Here is a 15788-nt window from a genome sequence, read left to right as displayed (position 1 = left end):
TCCTATAGCTCTACCCCACTCCCATGGGTCTTTAATTTTTGGCTAGGGTCTTTAGGTAATTGGCCTCTTGTGCACTATGGAGAGGTTTTCTGTGCTTAGCCAGGTTTCTTTATTTTTTTTTTCAGATTCTTTAAAACTTTTCACTACCTTCTATAACAATTGAAGCAGTGTAATTGGATTGATGTAACCTTGATAAAACCTTAGGAACCATGACCGAACCCCACTATGTGGGTGTCGGTGGAACCATGACCGAACCCCACTATGTGGGTGTCGGTCTTTAATGTTCCTTGAGGCACTGTATACTGCTTGGACACAAACCTTGGCACTGCGTGCAACGAGTGTAGTTAGTTGCAGGGTGCTTTACAGGTTCAGAACTGGTGGTCCTCCTTCATAAATCCTAAAGACCCCTATGGAGGTATGCCCACCATGATGGGCAAAGCCAAGACCCTTTTAGGGACTACTGATATGGAAAGGTAAGACATGTTCATCCTGATTATCAGTTTAATACTGTAGCTTTATAGCAAGTATGACTCAGTATCTCCATTACCTTTAGTACACCTAATTGTTCCCTCTGTATTTTTTGCTTTGTGAAAAACTATCAGGAAAGTTTTTAAATGTGTTTTAGTTTCATCATTTTTCAGGTGTTTCAAATTCGGCAGTAAAAATTCCACTATTTAGAGCTTAGTCTCAAGTGAGTATCTAGGCGTAACATCGCACCACTGGTCACACTTTTATCACTGCTTTGGCCCGGAGCCTTTATAAGGTATCCAGGCATTTCCTCCTGCCCTTTTGCCACAAAGAGTTCGCTACACATCATGCCACTAGGTTGGTGCCTGGATTGGATATCCTCTCCTTGTGGTTAGACCTGTCAGTGATCCAATGGCTCAGATAGTAGAAATCCAACCCTTCTCTAATGTTTACTTTGTTCAAGAAAGCTTTTTGGAAAAAAAGAAATCCAAAATTTGAAAAAAGAGGAGGGATCCTCTCGTAGTGTAAAATTGCTTAGTTATTGGTAAAAAAAAAAAACGTTCGCTCCCAAAGCGAACACTTAAAAACATGCAAAATGTATATGCCCAATGTATCCGGTCTCTTAGGAAGCTGCCAGGCAAATTGCGTGCTTTCCACCTAGACCAGAAGTGACACACCAAGAGTTCCGATATTAAGCTTGTGTGTGGGGTAATGTGGATTTTGTTATGGCCTACCCCTGTGCCTTTTTTAAGCAGTTCCTGAATATTCTCATCATCCATATTAATAAAGATTTCCCAGACAGTAGGGTTGACAAAACAAGCAGCTACTTCAAGTGGCGAAAACATTTTGAAGAATGGAACAAAACGCTGATGATCGTTTTGAGTCCATTTTGTTTATTCAAATGCTTTAAAGAGCTGTACAAATAGTTTGTTGTGGTGCACTTGCTTGACTTGCAGTACAAACAAATAGTACTCAACCCTATAACTGGCCTTATCAGCAAGGAGCACATGGAAGGGTAATGCATTTCAAACCAAGATATTCCCAGCTCAACTTACCAGCCAGCCTGCAACAAACTGAATTATTCACGTTAAAAATGGGTTTAGTTTGCACATGTTTGCAAATACATTTGTAAGCTGCAGAGACCGCGACAAGGTAACCCAGTATTATTTGCAGTCCTAACTTTATACATTTTGAGAGCCTCCATAGTAGAGCTGCACGATTCTGGATGAAATGAGAATCACAATTTTTTTGCTTAGAATAAAGATCACAATTCTCTCACGATTCTCTGTGTAACATCATCTTTCACATTATACAAAAAAATTGGGTTAACTTTACTGCTTAGTTGTTTTTTTTTTTTTTTATTCATTGAAGTGTATTTTTTCCCCCAAAAATTGTGTTTTAAAGACCGATGCGCAGATACAGTGTGACATAAAATATTGCACTATTTTATTTTCTAGGGTCTCTGCTAAAAAAAATACATATAATGTTTGGGGGTTTTAAGTAATTTTATAGCAAATCGAATTGATTTTAACTTGTAAGTAACAAATGTCAGAAAAAGGCTTAGAGGCGGTTCACACTTGTGCGGATGCACTGATCGCATGTAATTCAGAGCGCACTGCTCCTTCATTACATGCGATCTCCTGTGCGGAATGCGAGTTCAGCCATACACTTTGTATGGCTGAATTTGCAGCGCATCCACAGCTAACTCGCACATGAGGCATTTTTTGAGCCGCCTCAGAATCGGATCGCACAGTGGTTCACACTTGTGTGATCCGATTCTGTGCAAACTTGCAGATCGCACTGCGATATGCGATCAAACTGGGGGTGTCGTTAACATTTAATTGACACCCCCTGCGTATCGCATATGGCAGTGTGAACTGCCAGATGTGCGGATGCGATGCGGGATCACGCTGCATATTCGCAGTGTTCCCGCATCGCACAAATGTGAACCGAGCCTTAGTCTTTTAAAGTGGTTAAACTGACCTAATTTGCAGACCTCATTAGCAGCCCATCGCTTTGATCTCTAAAAGTACCAAATTATACAACTTTTCATCTCTGAGCACTGAGCAATATTGTAATGCACTTTGCCGGCTTCTTTTTTTTTTTTTTTTTTGAGAGCTGTGAGCAGAGAACAGCTCTGTACTTGTTACATGAATCATGGAAATGGCAGATTAAGATCGTGAGGGGGGGGGGGTTGAGTCAAGATCACGCTTTTTCTTTAACAATTATTCATGCAGCTCCACTCCATAGTAGGAGCACCTATATAGTACTGAATAGATTGAAGGCAGGTATGCCTGGAGGGAGCCCACCCCTCCTTAAAAGCACAGGGGACACTTCACAAACAGCACAATGGCAGCAGAGGTGTCCAGTGCCCCCCCCCCCTCGCCAAAAAAAGAACCGTGCAAACGCCAAATACCCCAACCTATAACTGGCTTTTAAAGCAGACCTTTTCTGTAGAAGCTGCATCCAAGAAAAGGCAAAAGGAGGACAGAGGTCTAGCCACTAATATTGCTTGTACAACCCCAATTCCAAAAAAGTTGGGATGCTGTGTAAAACATAAAAAGAGAATGCAGTGGTTTGCAAATCTGCTAAACCCACATTTTATTCACAATAGATAATATAAAGCATATCACGTGTTTAAACTGAGAAAATGTACAATTTTAAAGAAAATAAAATAAGGTAACTTTGATATTGATGGCAGCAACATGTCTCAGAAAAGTTGGAGCAGGGCCAGGTTTACCACAGTGTAGCATCCCCTCTTCTTTTAACACCACTCTGTAAATGTCTGGGAACTGAGACCAGTTGCTTAAGTTTTGGGAGGGGAATGTTGTCCCATTCTTGCCTGTTATAGAATTCTAACTGCTCAACAGTCGTGGGTTGTCCTTGTCCTATTTTTAATTTCATGATGTGCCAAATATTTTCAGTTAATGAAAGGTCTGGACTGCAGGCAGGCCAGTTAAGCACCTGAACTCCTCCACTACAAAGTCATGCTGTTGTCATAGATGCAGTATGCAGTTTAGTATTGTCCTGCTGAAATATGCAAGGCCTTCCCTAACAGACATCATCTGGATGGGAGCATATGCTGCTCTAAAACCTGGCTATATCTTTCAGCATAGATTGTGCCTTTCCAGATGTGAAAGCTGCCGATTCCATACGCACTAATGCACCCCTATACCATCAAGGATGTAGGCTTTCGAACTGAGAGGTGATAAGCTGGAAAGTCCCTCTCCTCTTTAGTACAGAGGACACTGTGCCCATAGTTGCCAAGAATGTCAGATTTCGATTTGTCTGACCACAGAACCGTTTTCCACTTTGCAACAGACCCATTTTAAATTAGCTTTGGCCCAGAGAAGACCGCAGCGTTTCTGGATCATGTTCAGATATGGCTTCTACTTTGCATGATCTTTTAAACTTGCATGTGTGAATGGCACAGCGAACTGTGTTCACAGACAGTAATTTTTTTAAAGTATTTCTGAGCCTATGTAGTGATATCCATCACAGAACATTGCTTGTTTTTTTTTTGCAGTGCTGTCTGAGGGCCTGAAGATAATGGTCATCCAATATTTCTCCAGATTCTCAGAATCTCTTGATATTATGTACTATAGATGATAATATATTTAAAGTTTTTGCAATTTTATAGTGAATGTTATTCTGCAATTGTTTGACAATTTTTAGAGGTGGCCTTTCACAGATTGGTTAACCTCAACCCATCTTTACTTCTGAGACACTCTGACTCTCTGAGATGCTCTTTCTATACCAAATCATGTTACTGACCCGTTGCCAAGTAAAGGAGAAGTAGGGCCAAAGCTTTTTTGTCCCTCCTTCTGGGAATCACAGGGGTGCACTTCATTCTGCATGTTCTGTGACCCGTGTTCAGCCAACAGCAGGCTAAAGCCCACTATCAGTTGATGTCACTCAGCCAGTCCAGAATCTGGACTGGCTATCGACATTAATGTTGGGATCCACCCAGGTGCCTGGACTGGCAGCTGGCTCAGCCTCCTTTCTTAGCAAGCTGTTGAGAGCCTGAGTCGCTCCTGCCCCCTCCACAGCCCAATGTGCTCCAGTGAGCACTGACTGGCAGGCGGCATAGAGCAGTGACTGACAGTAGAGGTGGCAGAGGATAGACCGATGCAGCATCAGAGCGATGCTGCATTTACCTAGGTGAGTATAAGTGTTTGTTTGTTTTTTTGTTTTTGTTTTTTAAACCCGAGCTTCTCTTTTAACCTAATTAGTTGCAAAATAATATTCTTCTAGCTCCTCTTTGTTAGTACCAGTTAGTTTGCCAGCTTTTTGTTGCCTTTTACTTTTTTGAGATGTGTTGCTGCCATCAATTTCAAAATTACCTTATTTTATTTCTTAAAATTATACATTCTCAGTTTAAACATTTGATATGTTTTCTATTGTGAATAAAATATGTGCTTATGAGATTAAGCAAATGATTGCATTCTGTTTTCATGTAGATGTTACACAGCGTCCCATCTTTTTTGAATTTGGACTGTGTCTAATGTGTGGAAGTGCCCATCTTGGTAGGGCTTTGTTCCTGATGTCAGAAGTAACAGTAGCAGATATCTTGCGGATGACATTGAGACATTTTTGTTGGCTACCAGCAACTGTTTTTGAATCTACTATCTAGTTATTGTGTGGTTTGTTGAAATCTTAAAATTTTATTGTCTCTTCTTAACAATTGGTCTGTCTCTTGCAAGTTTTACTGACATAACCTTGCAATATCAAATGTGTTCTTTGGAAATTCTTGGCCTGACCATAGCATGTGGTATGATTTATTTATTTTTGTACTCTTTACTCCTCAATGACCTTTTTTTCCTTTAGCAATAAATAATGTGCATAGTTTTTACCATCACAAAAAATGATCTTAAAAATAGGTATCGTCACATAGTCTGCTGCGTTTCTAAATTCAGATGTGTGGAAGTAACGCACAAAGTTTTAAGTTAAATATAGAATGTTTCCAAATTGACTTGTGAATAATTTCCTTCATTGTTTAGGTCCTTCAGGGCTTGGACTATTTGCATAGCAAATGTAAAATTATCCACACTGACATAAAACCTGAAAACATCCTGATGTGTGTTGATGATGCCTATGTCCGAAGAATGGCAGCGGAAGCCACAGAATGGCAGAAGGCTGGTGCACCACCCCCCTCTGGTTCTGCAGGTATATGTTATAGATTGGCTTGCTGTATATTACATTCAAAGCTTTAGAGTTATAGCAATAATTTAAACGTGATGATAATCCATAAATACTCCCAATCTCTCTCAACTTTTACAGTTTGATATTCTAATGATGTTGAAAACTGATCAAATATCTGTAATGACCTTGATACGTTTAGGTTGTCAGTAGGTGGACAGGGTTTTCTCCACCCATTGTTCTCAGAGAGACAGCTGCCAGTTCTCCAGAGTGTTGGAACCTATTACGGTTTGTTCTGCAGATTGCCCAATAAACTGAAGCAGCTGTCTTATGTTCACGTGATTGTTTTGGGGATTTTTCGAGATATGCAAAGAGAGATTACACAAACACTTGTAGGTAAAATCAAACTGTATATAATATTTATTTACATATGTACAGATCGTAAAAACGAATTTTAAAAATATTGGAAAAATGTAAAGAGATACTGGGCTCTAGATGCCGTTCGTCTTTATGGCTTGGCAAGATGATCAAACCAGACATGTGCATATTGCAAACCTGGTCAGAGACTACCTTTTCCAAGTTTTAGCTGTGGTATATACAGCACTAATTAGTAATCTTGATTAATCATAATCCTTAGAAAATGTTATTCCCCTAGCACACATTCCTGAAGGAATTTGTTCAGTTAATGACATTCCTATAGAATGAAGTAATCTAAAGTAACCAGGTTAAGGATGCATTCGTATGTGTTGGTGAGCCATAATAAAAAGGAAATATGAAAGTTCTCCATCAGCAACACATACTGTATATTGGTAAAGTGGTTCTAAAGGCAGAAGGTTTTTTACCTTAATGCATTCTCTGCATTCAAATAAAAAACCTGTGTGCAGCCCCCTTCCCCCAGACTGCCTAAATATTTACTTGAACCCAGGTTTCGAACCAGCGTTGTGCCTGAGAGCAGCGGCTCTCTCAGCTCTCTCCCCACTGGCCATGGAGACAGAAACAGAAATTCATTGGCTCCTCCTGCTGCTGTTAATCACAGCCTGTGAGGAGTAAGCAAGGGGCCGGGCCAAGCTGAGCTGCGTATATCAGTGTACACACACACAGCTTGGCTTTGCATTGAGCTTGCACAAGTGCCCCCATAACAAGTGGCTTGCTATGGGGGTACTCGACAGGAACAGATAGGAGCACCAGCAGGGGACCCCAGAAGAGGAAGATCGGGACTGCTATGTGTAAAATCATAGCACAGAGCAGGTAAGTATTACATGTTATAAAAAAATGAATTTATTTAGGTTTACATTCACTTTAAAGTGGAACACCTGCCTAACACAAATTATGCTTAAAATGTTTCCTCCTTCTCCTGCTATCTCTCCTGCCCTAACCTGTGTATAAAATATTTGTGTACTTACTATTTTTATCCCACTCCGGTCATGTGGTCCTGCAGCTCTGGCTCCTGCGTTAGTGAGTGGCAACTACAAGGGAGAGGAGGGATTTTTAGATAATGTCTGGGACACAGAAACCTATGAGTAGTGTCATGGCTCCCGGAATTTCCATTTTCAAGTGCTCCCTCTTCTCCCCTGCAGCTGCCATGCACTCACAGTAGATCACATGAGTGGACTAAAATGGTCCAAGTATGCACATCTTTCTTTACACAGGGTAGGCAGGTTAGGTTGCTGTAGGGGGGAGTAGCTAGCATGTAGTATAGCTAGTGTTTGGCTGGAGTTCCACTTTAACTCTTGAGAAGGAACCTTGTCATATTCTAATTTTCTCAATTGGTAGATTTCCATTTTTTGTGTTAACCACTTTTGGTGCCTTTTGAGCCTAGCGTTGCAACTTAGTATACAGTTAATGGCCAAAGCGTTACACTGGGCCATTGTATTGGGGCCATGATCCAGGTTTCCTTTCAGAAGATGGTGGACAGTGTAAAGGTATCTCCCTTTGTATGCTAAGGCAGTCACACAACTGCTTTGTTAAAATGTAATGCTTGTGTTAATACTCTAATTCTGCAGTTCATTAATGTTTTAATGCTGTTATTAACAAAAGGTTATTTGAATGATTTTTGATTTATTTAGTCTTGTTCACTGCAACGTGTTGTATTAGATTGGGCTCTCAAGTTAAAAAAATATATTTTTTGTAATTCTGAATGTATTTGCAGAGGTTATCCTTTCAAATCATTTGGTATTGTTATGAGGCAGGGGATGCCTCTGCATAAATGGCTTTCCTTCTCGTTCAGTGAGGGGCACAGGAAGTCCTAAATCAGTTAAATTGCTGTCTACAGGATTGAACACTGGTGTACACAAAAAACTGTAATCCAGCCCTGGTATAATCCCTCCTAACAGCATGCCTTTTTTTTTCTGTTTTCATTCTCAAAGGATGCATGTCTTTTCTTCATCTCTGCTGTTTCAAAGAATAAACCAGTGTCTAGGTTTTTTTTTTTTCTTCAGTCAGGACTCTTCTCTACAAGGCTGCTGGAGCGTTCCACTCTGATTTGCTCCTATCAGGGGCTAGCCTGAACTTGACCTTTGGGCATTGGGTTCTGTGTTAGGTGCTTTCCACAGTTTGTTCTGGTTAAAGAAGAAGTTCTCAGTTAAAAAATATATACATGCACATGTAAAAAAAAATGTGCATTTATATATATTTTTTTTTCTGAAGCCAGTAGAGCATTGCACCAGCAATCAGCACATCATGGATGCAATTTCGGGCTCCTGCATTATCTTCGTATAGCTGTCTGCCCATACTCTCATTACTGGAGAGCAGGAAGATCAATCAACTATGAGAGCATTCACCAGTGCAGTTTATTGAGAACTACAAGCCATAGTTGTAGTGGTAGATGGTAGTTAAGTAAAAAAGAAAACAGATCGGGGCTACAGTATAAAAATCTGAAGCAGCATATATACATAAGTGCATCAAGAAAAAGCAACAGATCAATATGAACCAAATACTATATATATATATATATATATATATAGTAAGTGCATCACATGCTTGAAAAAAAGTAAAGTGAATAACTAATCCCACGTGTATAAGTAAAATTCAGAAAAAAATAAAAATCAAATCCCAGAAAATTTTTTTATATATAATCAACAGTCCTTATACAATGTGAACAAACTTGCGGGAAAAAAAAATGTAAAGGTCCATGTATAATGTGGATAACCATATCCAGTGATGAGTGTCACCAGTGCAAGATCCGAGCAACCACTATCCACAAACAAGTGCAATGGCCGCTCACCTTAAAAAAGGTAATGATGCGTATTCATATGAAACAGTCCTGTTGAAGACCCCTCCAGAACACGTAGTAATCAGCTCATGAAAAACAAATGGGCATCTCCATAGTGTAGTATATAAAATAATGGTTTAGTTAGAGTAAATAGTAACTTACAGAGTGACAAACAAATGCAGGTATAGTTTCCAAATAGGACCAAGAGGTCCCCGGATCACATAGCGTGTTGATTTCCTAACTTCCGGTCTCGGCTGTAGACCGGAAGTGACGTCACCTGGCTCCTCCCTACGCGTTGCCTCACAGACACGTGACTTTCTCAAGGGTCACATGTCTGACGCAACGCGTCAGAAGGACCTGGGTGACGTCCCTTCCTGTCTGCGGCTGAAACTGGAAGTTCGGAAATCAACACGCTGTGTTTATCCGGGGACCCCTCAGTTCTATTTGGAAACTAGACCTGCATTGTGTGGGCGAGGGTACAATGTCTGCGCATCCACATCACGGCGGGTGGCCCTAATTTAAGGGGGATATGTCCTATTATGTTCTCTATGGAGGGATCGGCTGGCGAACCCCTCCCCCCCCCTTGTTTTTTTGCGAGGTCTCATGGGTGGTCCATTTGTGGACTTTTGCCCGGCGTTCTCTTGCTGAATCGCAGTCTGCAGCCTCCCCTGATTATAATATTTCGGGGTAAGCTTAGTATGTAGCTACCCTACTGGTTTGGGTCCATGCACTTTGAGTGCACTGATAGTGAGGATGATTCCTCTTCTGCTACAGCCATGCATTAAAAGGTGTTGGTGGATGCACTGATTGTATCGGTGAAGGTAACTTTATAAATGGAGGATGCAGCTTCTGCTGCTGTGTCGGAGGCGCCGGTCCCATTTTGGTACCCACAGCTCCTCAAAAGCTGCAAAGGTATTCCCTTTTTCCGCCTACTTTGACAAAATTGTCGTGAGTCAGTGGGGTTGTCCTAAACGCAATATGGCGGTGCCTAAGCGTTTCGCTAGACGGTATCTCTTTGAGGAATCTCTGCTGAATAAGTGGACCTGCAAAGTTTTCTCGGGGTGGTGCAAGACTTGCTACCACAAAGGGTGATTGTTCCTGTTCCAGAAACATAATGTTTTCAAGGGTTTTCTTCAAACCTGTTTACAGTTCCCAGGAAGGAAGACAAGGTATGTCCAATCTTTGTCCTCTAAGCTCTAAACCGCTTTGTGCGGTTACAGAAGTACATCAAGGGGATCTTTTGGCCTCTATCAATATCAAGGACGCTTACCTTCATATTCCAAAATATGTTGGTTATCTGCGCTTCCTCCGCTTGCCGTGGGCGAGGAGCATTATCAATTCTCGTGGCATTACCCTTTGGTCTAGCCTCAGCTCCTCGAGTCTTCATTAAGTGTTGGCCCCAGTGTTGGCATTGTTGCGCCAGTGGGGGATTGCAGTACTGGAGTACCTGGACTATGATCTTCGGGCGAGCAGAGTCTCTTGACTGCTCTGATGGACAATTTGGAGATTACTGTGCGTAATCTGTTGGCAATTGAATTTCCAGGAATCTGCTCTGGTTCCGTCCACTAAGTTGGACTATCTATCTGGCTCTGCCTCAATACTCGGCCTCAACCAGGTTGTTTCTCCCATGGGTAAAGTTCCCAGAGCTGAAGGATGCAATTCGGCTCCTGTTGTCCAGCAGTCGATCGTCTCTCAGGACTTGCATGCGGGTGCTGGGCCTGATGATGTCTACCTTTTGAGGCGGTTCCATTTGCATGGTTCTCACAAGACCTCTGCAAAGGGAGATTCTTGCAAGCTGGGACAAGAATCCACAGTCCCTAGACAATGTGATCCTGTTGAGCTGGGGTACGAGAGGGTCCCTGATTTGGTGGCTTCTCTCTCCGGTGCTTCGACAGGGAAAATGTTTCCTTCCCCTGTACTGGACAGTGGTCATCACAATCAGACAAGGCCACGACTGTGGCTTATGTCAATCACCAAGGGGACACATGAAGTGTCCTGGTGGCTCGGGGAGTAGCTGACGTTGTAAGGTGGGCAGAACGCTTCGTTCCAGCCCTCTCTGCTGTGCATCTTCCAGGTGTGGAAAATTGGCAGGCGGATTATCTCAGTCGTCATGCATTTGAACAGGGAGAATAGTCACTTCATCCAGGAGTGTTTCATCAGTTGTGTCTCTAGTGGGGAACTCCTGAGGTTGACCTGTTGGCCTCTTGTCTCAACAGGAAGGTGCAGAGGTTTGTGGCACGGTCACGGGATCCTCTGGCCAACGCCACAGACTCTCTGGTGGGTCCTTGGGGCCAGAATTGTCTGAGATACGCCTTTCCCTCTTAAAAAACTTCTGCCAAGATTCCTGCGAGGGATCTAGGCAGAAGGGATTCAAGCCATCCTAGTGGCTCCAGACTGGCCTCACCGGTCTTGATACGCAGATCTGATACAGTTGGTCGCCGATGCCCCTTTGGAGATTTCCCCCCTCAGAGGAGATCTGTGTGCCCAAGGGCCAATCTTCCATCTTGCTTACAGTTGCTTGCTTTAACAGCTTGCCTGTCGAAAGCCAAGTGCTGAAGGATAGAGGGTTGTCTGAATCAGTGATCCCACACTGCTAAAATATATCAGATCTACCTCTAGGAAGATTTACCATCTTGTTTGGAAAGCGTACTTTGCGTGGTGTGACTCACTTGGGGTTCACCCCTGCTCCTTTTTCGGTGCCTCGGAGTTTGGCTTTCCTCCACCGAGGTGTTGAGCAATGTCTGGCCTTAGGTACCATCAAGGGCCAGGTTTTGGCCTTGGCCTTGGTTTTTTTTCAATGTTCTTTAGCCACGCATTCTTTGATTCACACCATTGCTTCCTTTAGACCTCAATTTGGTGCTGTCGGTTTTCCAGAAACCGCTTTGTGAAAATGTTTGTGGGATTCATCTGCTTACATTGTCCCAGAAGGTGGCCTTCTTGGTGGCTATAACTTCTACAGGCAGGATGTCTGAGCTGGCAGCGCTGTCTTGTCGTTCACCTTGCTTCTCAGAGATAAAGTGGTGCTTTGCCCCTGTTAGTCGTTCCTTCCTAAGGTTGTTTTTTGGTTTCCATCTGCATGGAGACATGGTGTTGCCTTCCCTGTGTTCTAAGCAAAACATCCTAAGGAGGTTACCTTGCATTCTCTGGATGTGGTCCGGGCGATCAGGGTGTACCTAGTGGCAATCGAGTCATTTAGGAAATCAGACTCACTATTTGTACTTACGGATAGACCCCGGATAGAGTTGGCTGCGTCTGCCGACGACCATTTCCAGATGGGTCAGACAGACGGTGGTGCAGGCCTGTTCAATTAAGGGTCAGGTTCCTCCTCTCCCTTTTAAGGTGCATTTCTACTCGGGCACTTAGTGTCTCTTGGGCCTCCTGTCATCAGGCGTCGGTGATGTAGGTTTTGTACGGCGGCCACCTGGTCGTCTGTGCACGCTTTCACAAAATGTTATAAAGTGGATGTTTTGGCATCTGCGGATGCTGCTTTTGACTGCAAAGTTTTGCAGGCCGCTTTTTAAATGGACTTGGTCCTCTTTGAGGGTGTATTGTTTTCAGGTGAGCTCCAGTTGTTCCTGGTTGAGCTCCATCTTTCCTGGATGGCTAGTTTAGCCTTTGGGAATTTTTTTCTGCTGTGTTTTTCCCACCCCTCATGTTTTTCAATGCTTTGGGATGTCCCAATGGTTACGAGGCTTCTAGAGCGGTGTCTGTCAATGAACGAAAGAGAAAATTAGATTTTTTTCTTACTGGAAAATCCTTTTCTCTGATGTTCATTGATGGACACAGCACCCACCCCTCTATTGAGTTGGGTCATTTTTCTTCTGACACTGCTTGAAACAAAACTGAATGCCTATAGCAGGAAGTTGAATTTATACCCCTCGGGTCTGCCCCATAGGCATAGTAAAGTTTTTTTACTGCCTAGTGTCCTACTCTTGTAGGGGGAAGCCTAACCCAATGGTTCTGGAGCTGTGTCCGTCAATGAACATCAGAGAAAAGGATTTTACGGTAAGACAAAAATCAAATTTTTTGTGTAGTCGCCGTAAAATACTTTACTTGGAATGAGAAAGTTATACCCTGGGCTTGCCTACAGCTTTTTTGTTTGTCAATTTCCAATCCTCCTGCAGGCAGCAGTATAACCCGGAGATTTATGACTTTGTTTCTCAATTGGCTCCTAGAAAAGAATTTTGTGGAAAGTACAAAAATCCAATTTTTTTCTGTTAGTTTGCTCCATTCTCCCAGCTGCACAGGTGATTTAAATATTTTGCTATGGACTAAAAAAAAAAAAAACTGCATTGACACTCTGTGTGCTGTTTAGTTGGTTGTCCTTCAGTAGTAATGCTGATTCACAGGCCCTTGGTAGGGTGCCAAAGGTCAACTAGTCGAGCTCTGCAGTAGGGTCAGCCCTTTAGAGGTGAGGAGTCATCTCTCACTGCAGTACTGATATTAATATGGTTAATTACTTGGCTCTATAACAGAATTTAAAACATTTTATTGGATGGATCTTCAAATAGGAATGCTATAATAACATGCTAGCTCTACATTTTAGAAAAGCTGCTTTTGAGTAGTTCGAACTGTAACATTTTTAAATTGACCCATGTTGCTTAGATAGAAAAAAAAACTGTGAAATTGTGTATAAAAATGTCTTATTGTCTTAATTTATGTTGTCGTCTTCTTTTTTTTTTTTTATTTTTTTTTTTTTTATTTCAGTGAGCACTGCTCCTCAACAGAAGCCTGTAAGTGTTCTGGTAAATACCATTTCTATAATTGTATTTCAAGTCTGAAGTCTTGGTATGTGAAAACATTGCCTGTTTGCATAACATGTAGCCATATTTAGCTTGAAAATTCTTTAGTCAGCAGCAGTCTTATTTATGTAGAAGTTGTTAAAGCGGAGTTCCGGTCATTTTTTTGTTTATTAAAAGTCAACATATACACAAACTATAGCTGCTGACTTTTAAAAAATGCACACTCACCTGTCCCACGAATCCAGCGTTGCACTCATCACAGCCATGTTCTCCCCCTGTCCTCCCTTGGCGGCGCCGGCATCTCCACTATGTGCACCCAGCTGTGACAGCTTGCGGCTTCACGGCCGAGTGCCCGCTGCGCATGCCCAAGCGGTGTTGTACTCTTTGACTGGTCCTGAAGTCTTCTAGGTCCTGTCATGTGTCCCAGAAGATTTTGGGAGGGAGGGGGGAAGAAGAACTTCCGCTTCTGGTCGCCTAAGGCCAATGGAACAGAAGTGGGAGCAGGTACCTGTCAAAATAGAGTACCTGCTGGCTCCCCCCACCCCCCCCCCCCTCCATAAGCTCCGTTTCACAAACAGGAGCCAGAGAGGAGGCCTTAAAGCTGAAGTTCACTTTTGGGTGGAACTCCGCTTTAATAATCTTTTTTATATTCAGAGGCATTCCTCCAAACGATTCGACCCTTTTGGCTCTTGCACATGTTTTCAGCTGAGCCCCTTTAGCCCAATTGCAGCTGTATGTCCCCCACTCAGGCAGCCCAGGTGCTGTGTACAGTCTGTCCTTAACGTGAATGGCTGTGCACTGCTGTACTCGTGTATGTGCTGTGGTAAACACAACTACAGCGTATGGAGGTATGCAAAAAAAGTGTGTTTTTTACACACACCTATGTTTTGTACTCGTATTTACAATAGCACCAACGTATACATGAGTACAGCCGCATAGACCCATTCATGTTAATGAAATGCTGTATGGTGCGCTTGGGTGGAGGTAATACAATTAGTGAATGGCCTCAGCCACCCTTTGTGCAGGAGCCCTGTAGCAAATTCAAGTGTGATTAACATGAACACAACATTTTAGAGGAACATGGCTTACTGCAATACAGGGAGACAGACTTTGAACTTAGATACTAAGTTCAGTGTAATAACAATACACAAACATTTGGAGCAATCCTTTTAAAACAAGGGAAACCTACTGTACAAGAAGCTATTGGGTATCACACTAGTCAGTGTAAGTGCATTTATAAACTCCATCAATTAGAGATTAGAGGGCCACGCGTTCATTTGGGTTGCCTGTTACATAGTAGTGTGCAGGGGGAGCATGATGGCTCCCAGTTTATGAAACCTAATCCTAATTTTAAGTAGGCTTCTCATGGCTGCCATTGTTGACCTTCATTTGTTGTTGTGATGGTTTTCATGGAAATGCTCCATCTGTTACTCTTTCACTGCTGCTGTCTTGATGTGTACCTATGGGCAAAATAAAAAATAAATGTAATACAGTGGCAAAAAAAAAGTATGTGATACACTTAGAATTAACTTGTTTTCTGCAGTAATTCACCATCAAATGTGATCTGATCCTCATCTGAGCCCAAACACTAGACACACAAAATGTGCTTAAGCTGATAACACACAAACAATTTTAATTTCTTGTGTCTTCATTGAACACGCCCATTAAATATTCACACTGCTGGAGAAAAAAGTAAGTGAACCAATAGACTTATTACTTCAACGATAGCTAATTGGAGTCAGTAGTTTGCACACCTGGGGTCCAATAATGAAATGAGTTTGAAGGTTTGGTTTAGAGCTACTTTGATAGAAAACACACAAACATTTTAAGATTGCTGTTCATAAGAAACACCAGCTGAAGTAAACCATTCCTCGCAAAAAGGAGCTCTCTAAAGACATATGATCAAGGATAGTTGATCCGCATAAGACTTGAAAGGGATACAAAACAATCTCGAAGTGTTTAGACATCCATCAGTTGACAGACAAATTGTTTATAAATGGAGGCAATTTCATACTGTGGTTACTAAGAAGTGGGCACCCAGTCAAATCCTCCAGGCACAATGCAGAATTCTCAATGAGGTCAAGAAGGACCCAGGAACAACAGCTAAAGGCATGAAGACATCACTGGAAGTGGCAAACATCCCTGTTCATGACTCTACCATACCTACGTTTTTAAACAGGCAGGGTGTCCATGGCAGAACACCATGGAGGAGGCCTCTGCTCTCCAAA

General features: G+C 42.3%; 1 protein-coding gene across 12 annotated transcripts in view; it reads left to right on the top strand.

Annotated features, from left to right (window-relative positions):
* The window catches only part of SRPK2 (SRSF protein kinase 2), a 291812-nt gene that overhangs the window by 187429 nt on the left and 88595 nt on the right, over positions 1–15788 (top strand). For 7 of the 12 annotated variants that reach the window (XM_082254427.1, XM_082254419.1, XM_082254422.1 and 4 more), the window contains 2 exons: positions 5469–5634; positions 13526–13551. In XM_082254427.1, coding sequence (XP_082110553.1) covers positions 5469–5634; positions 13526–13551 — 192 coding nt within the window. Of the gene's footprint in view, positions 1–5468; positions 5635–13525; positions 13564–15788 lie in introns of all 12 variants that reach the window. The other 5 variants (XM_082254426.1, XM_082254425.1, XM_082254421.1 and 2 more) reach the window with 1 other exon arrangement.

This window comes from Pelophylax lessonae (genome assembly GCF_965119305.1).
Source record: "Pelophylax lessonae genome assembly, chromosome: 4".
Taxonomy (NCBI): Eukaryota; Metazoa; Chordata; class Amphibia; order Anura; family Ranidae; genus Pelophylax; species Pelophylax lessonae.
Note: the sequence above shows the minus strand (reverse complement) of the source record. Positions and strands in the feature narration are given on the sequence as shown.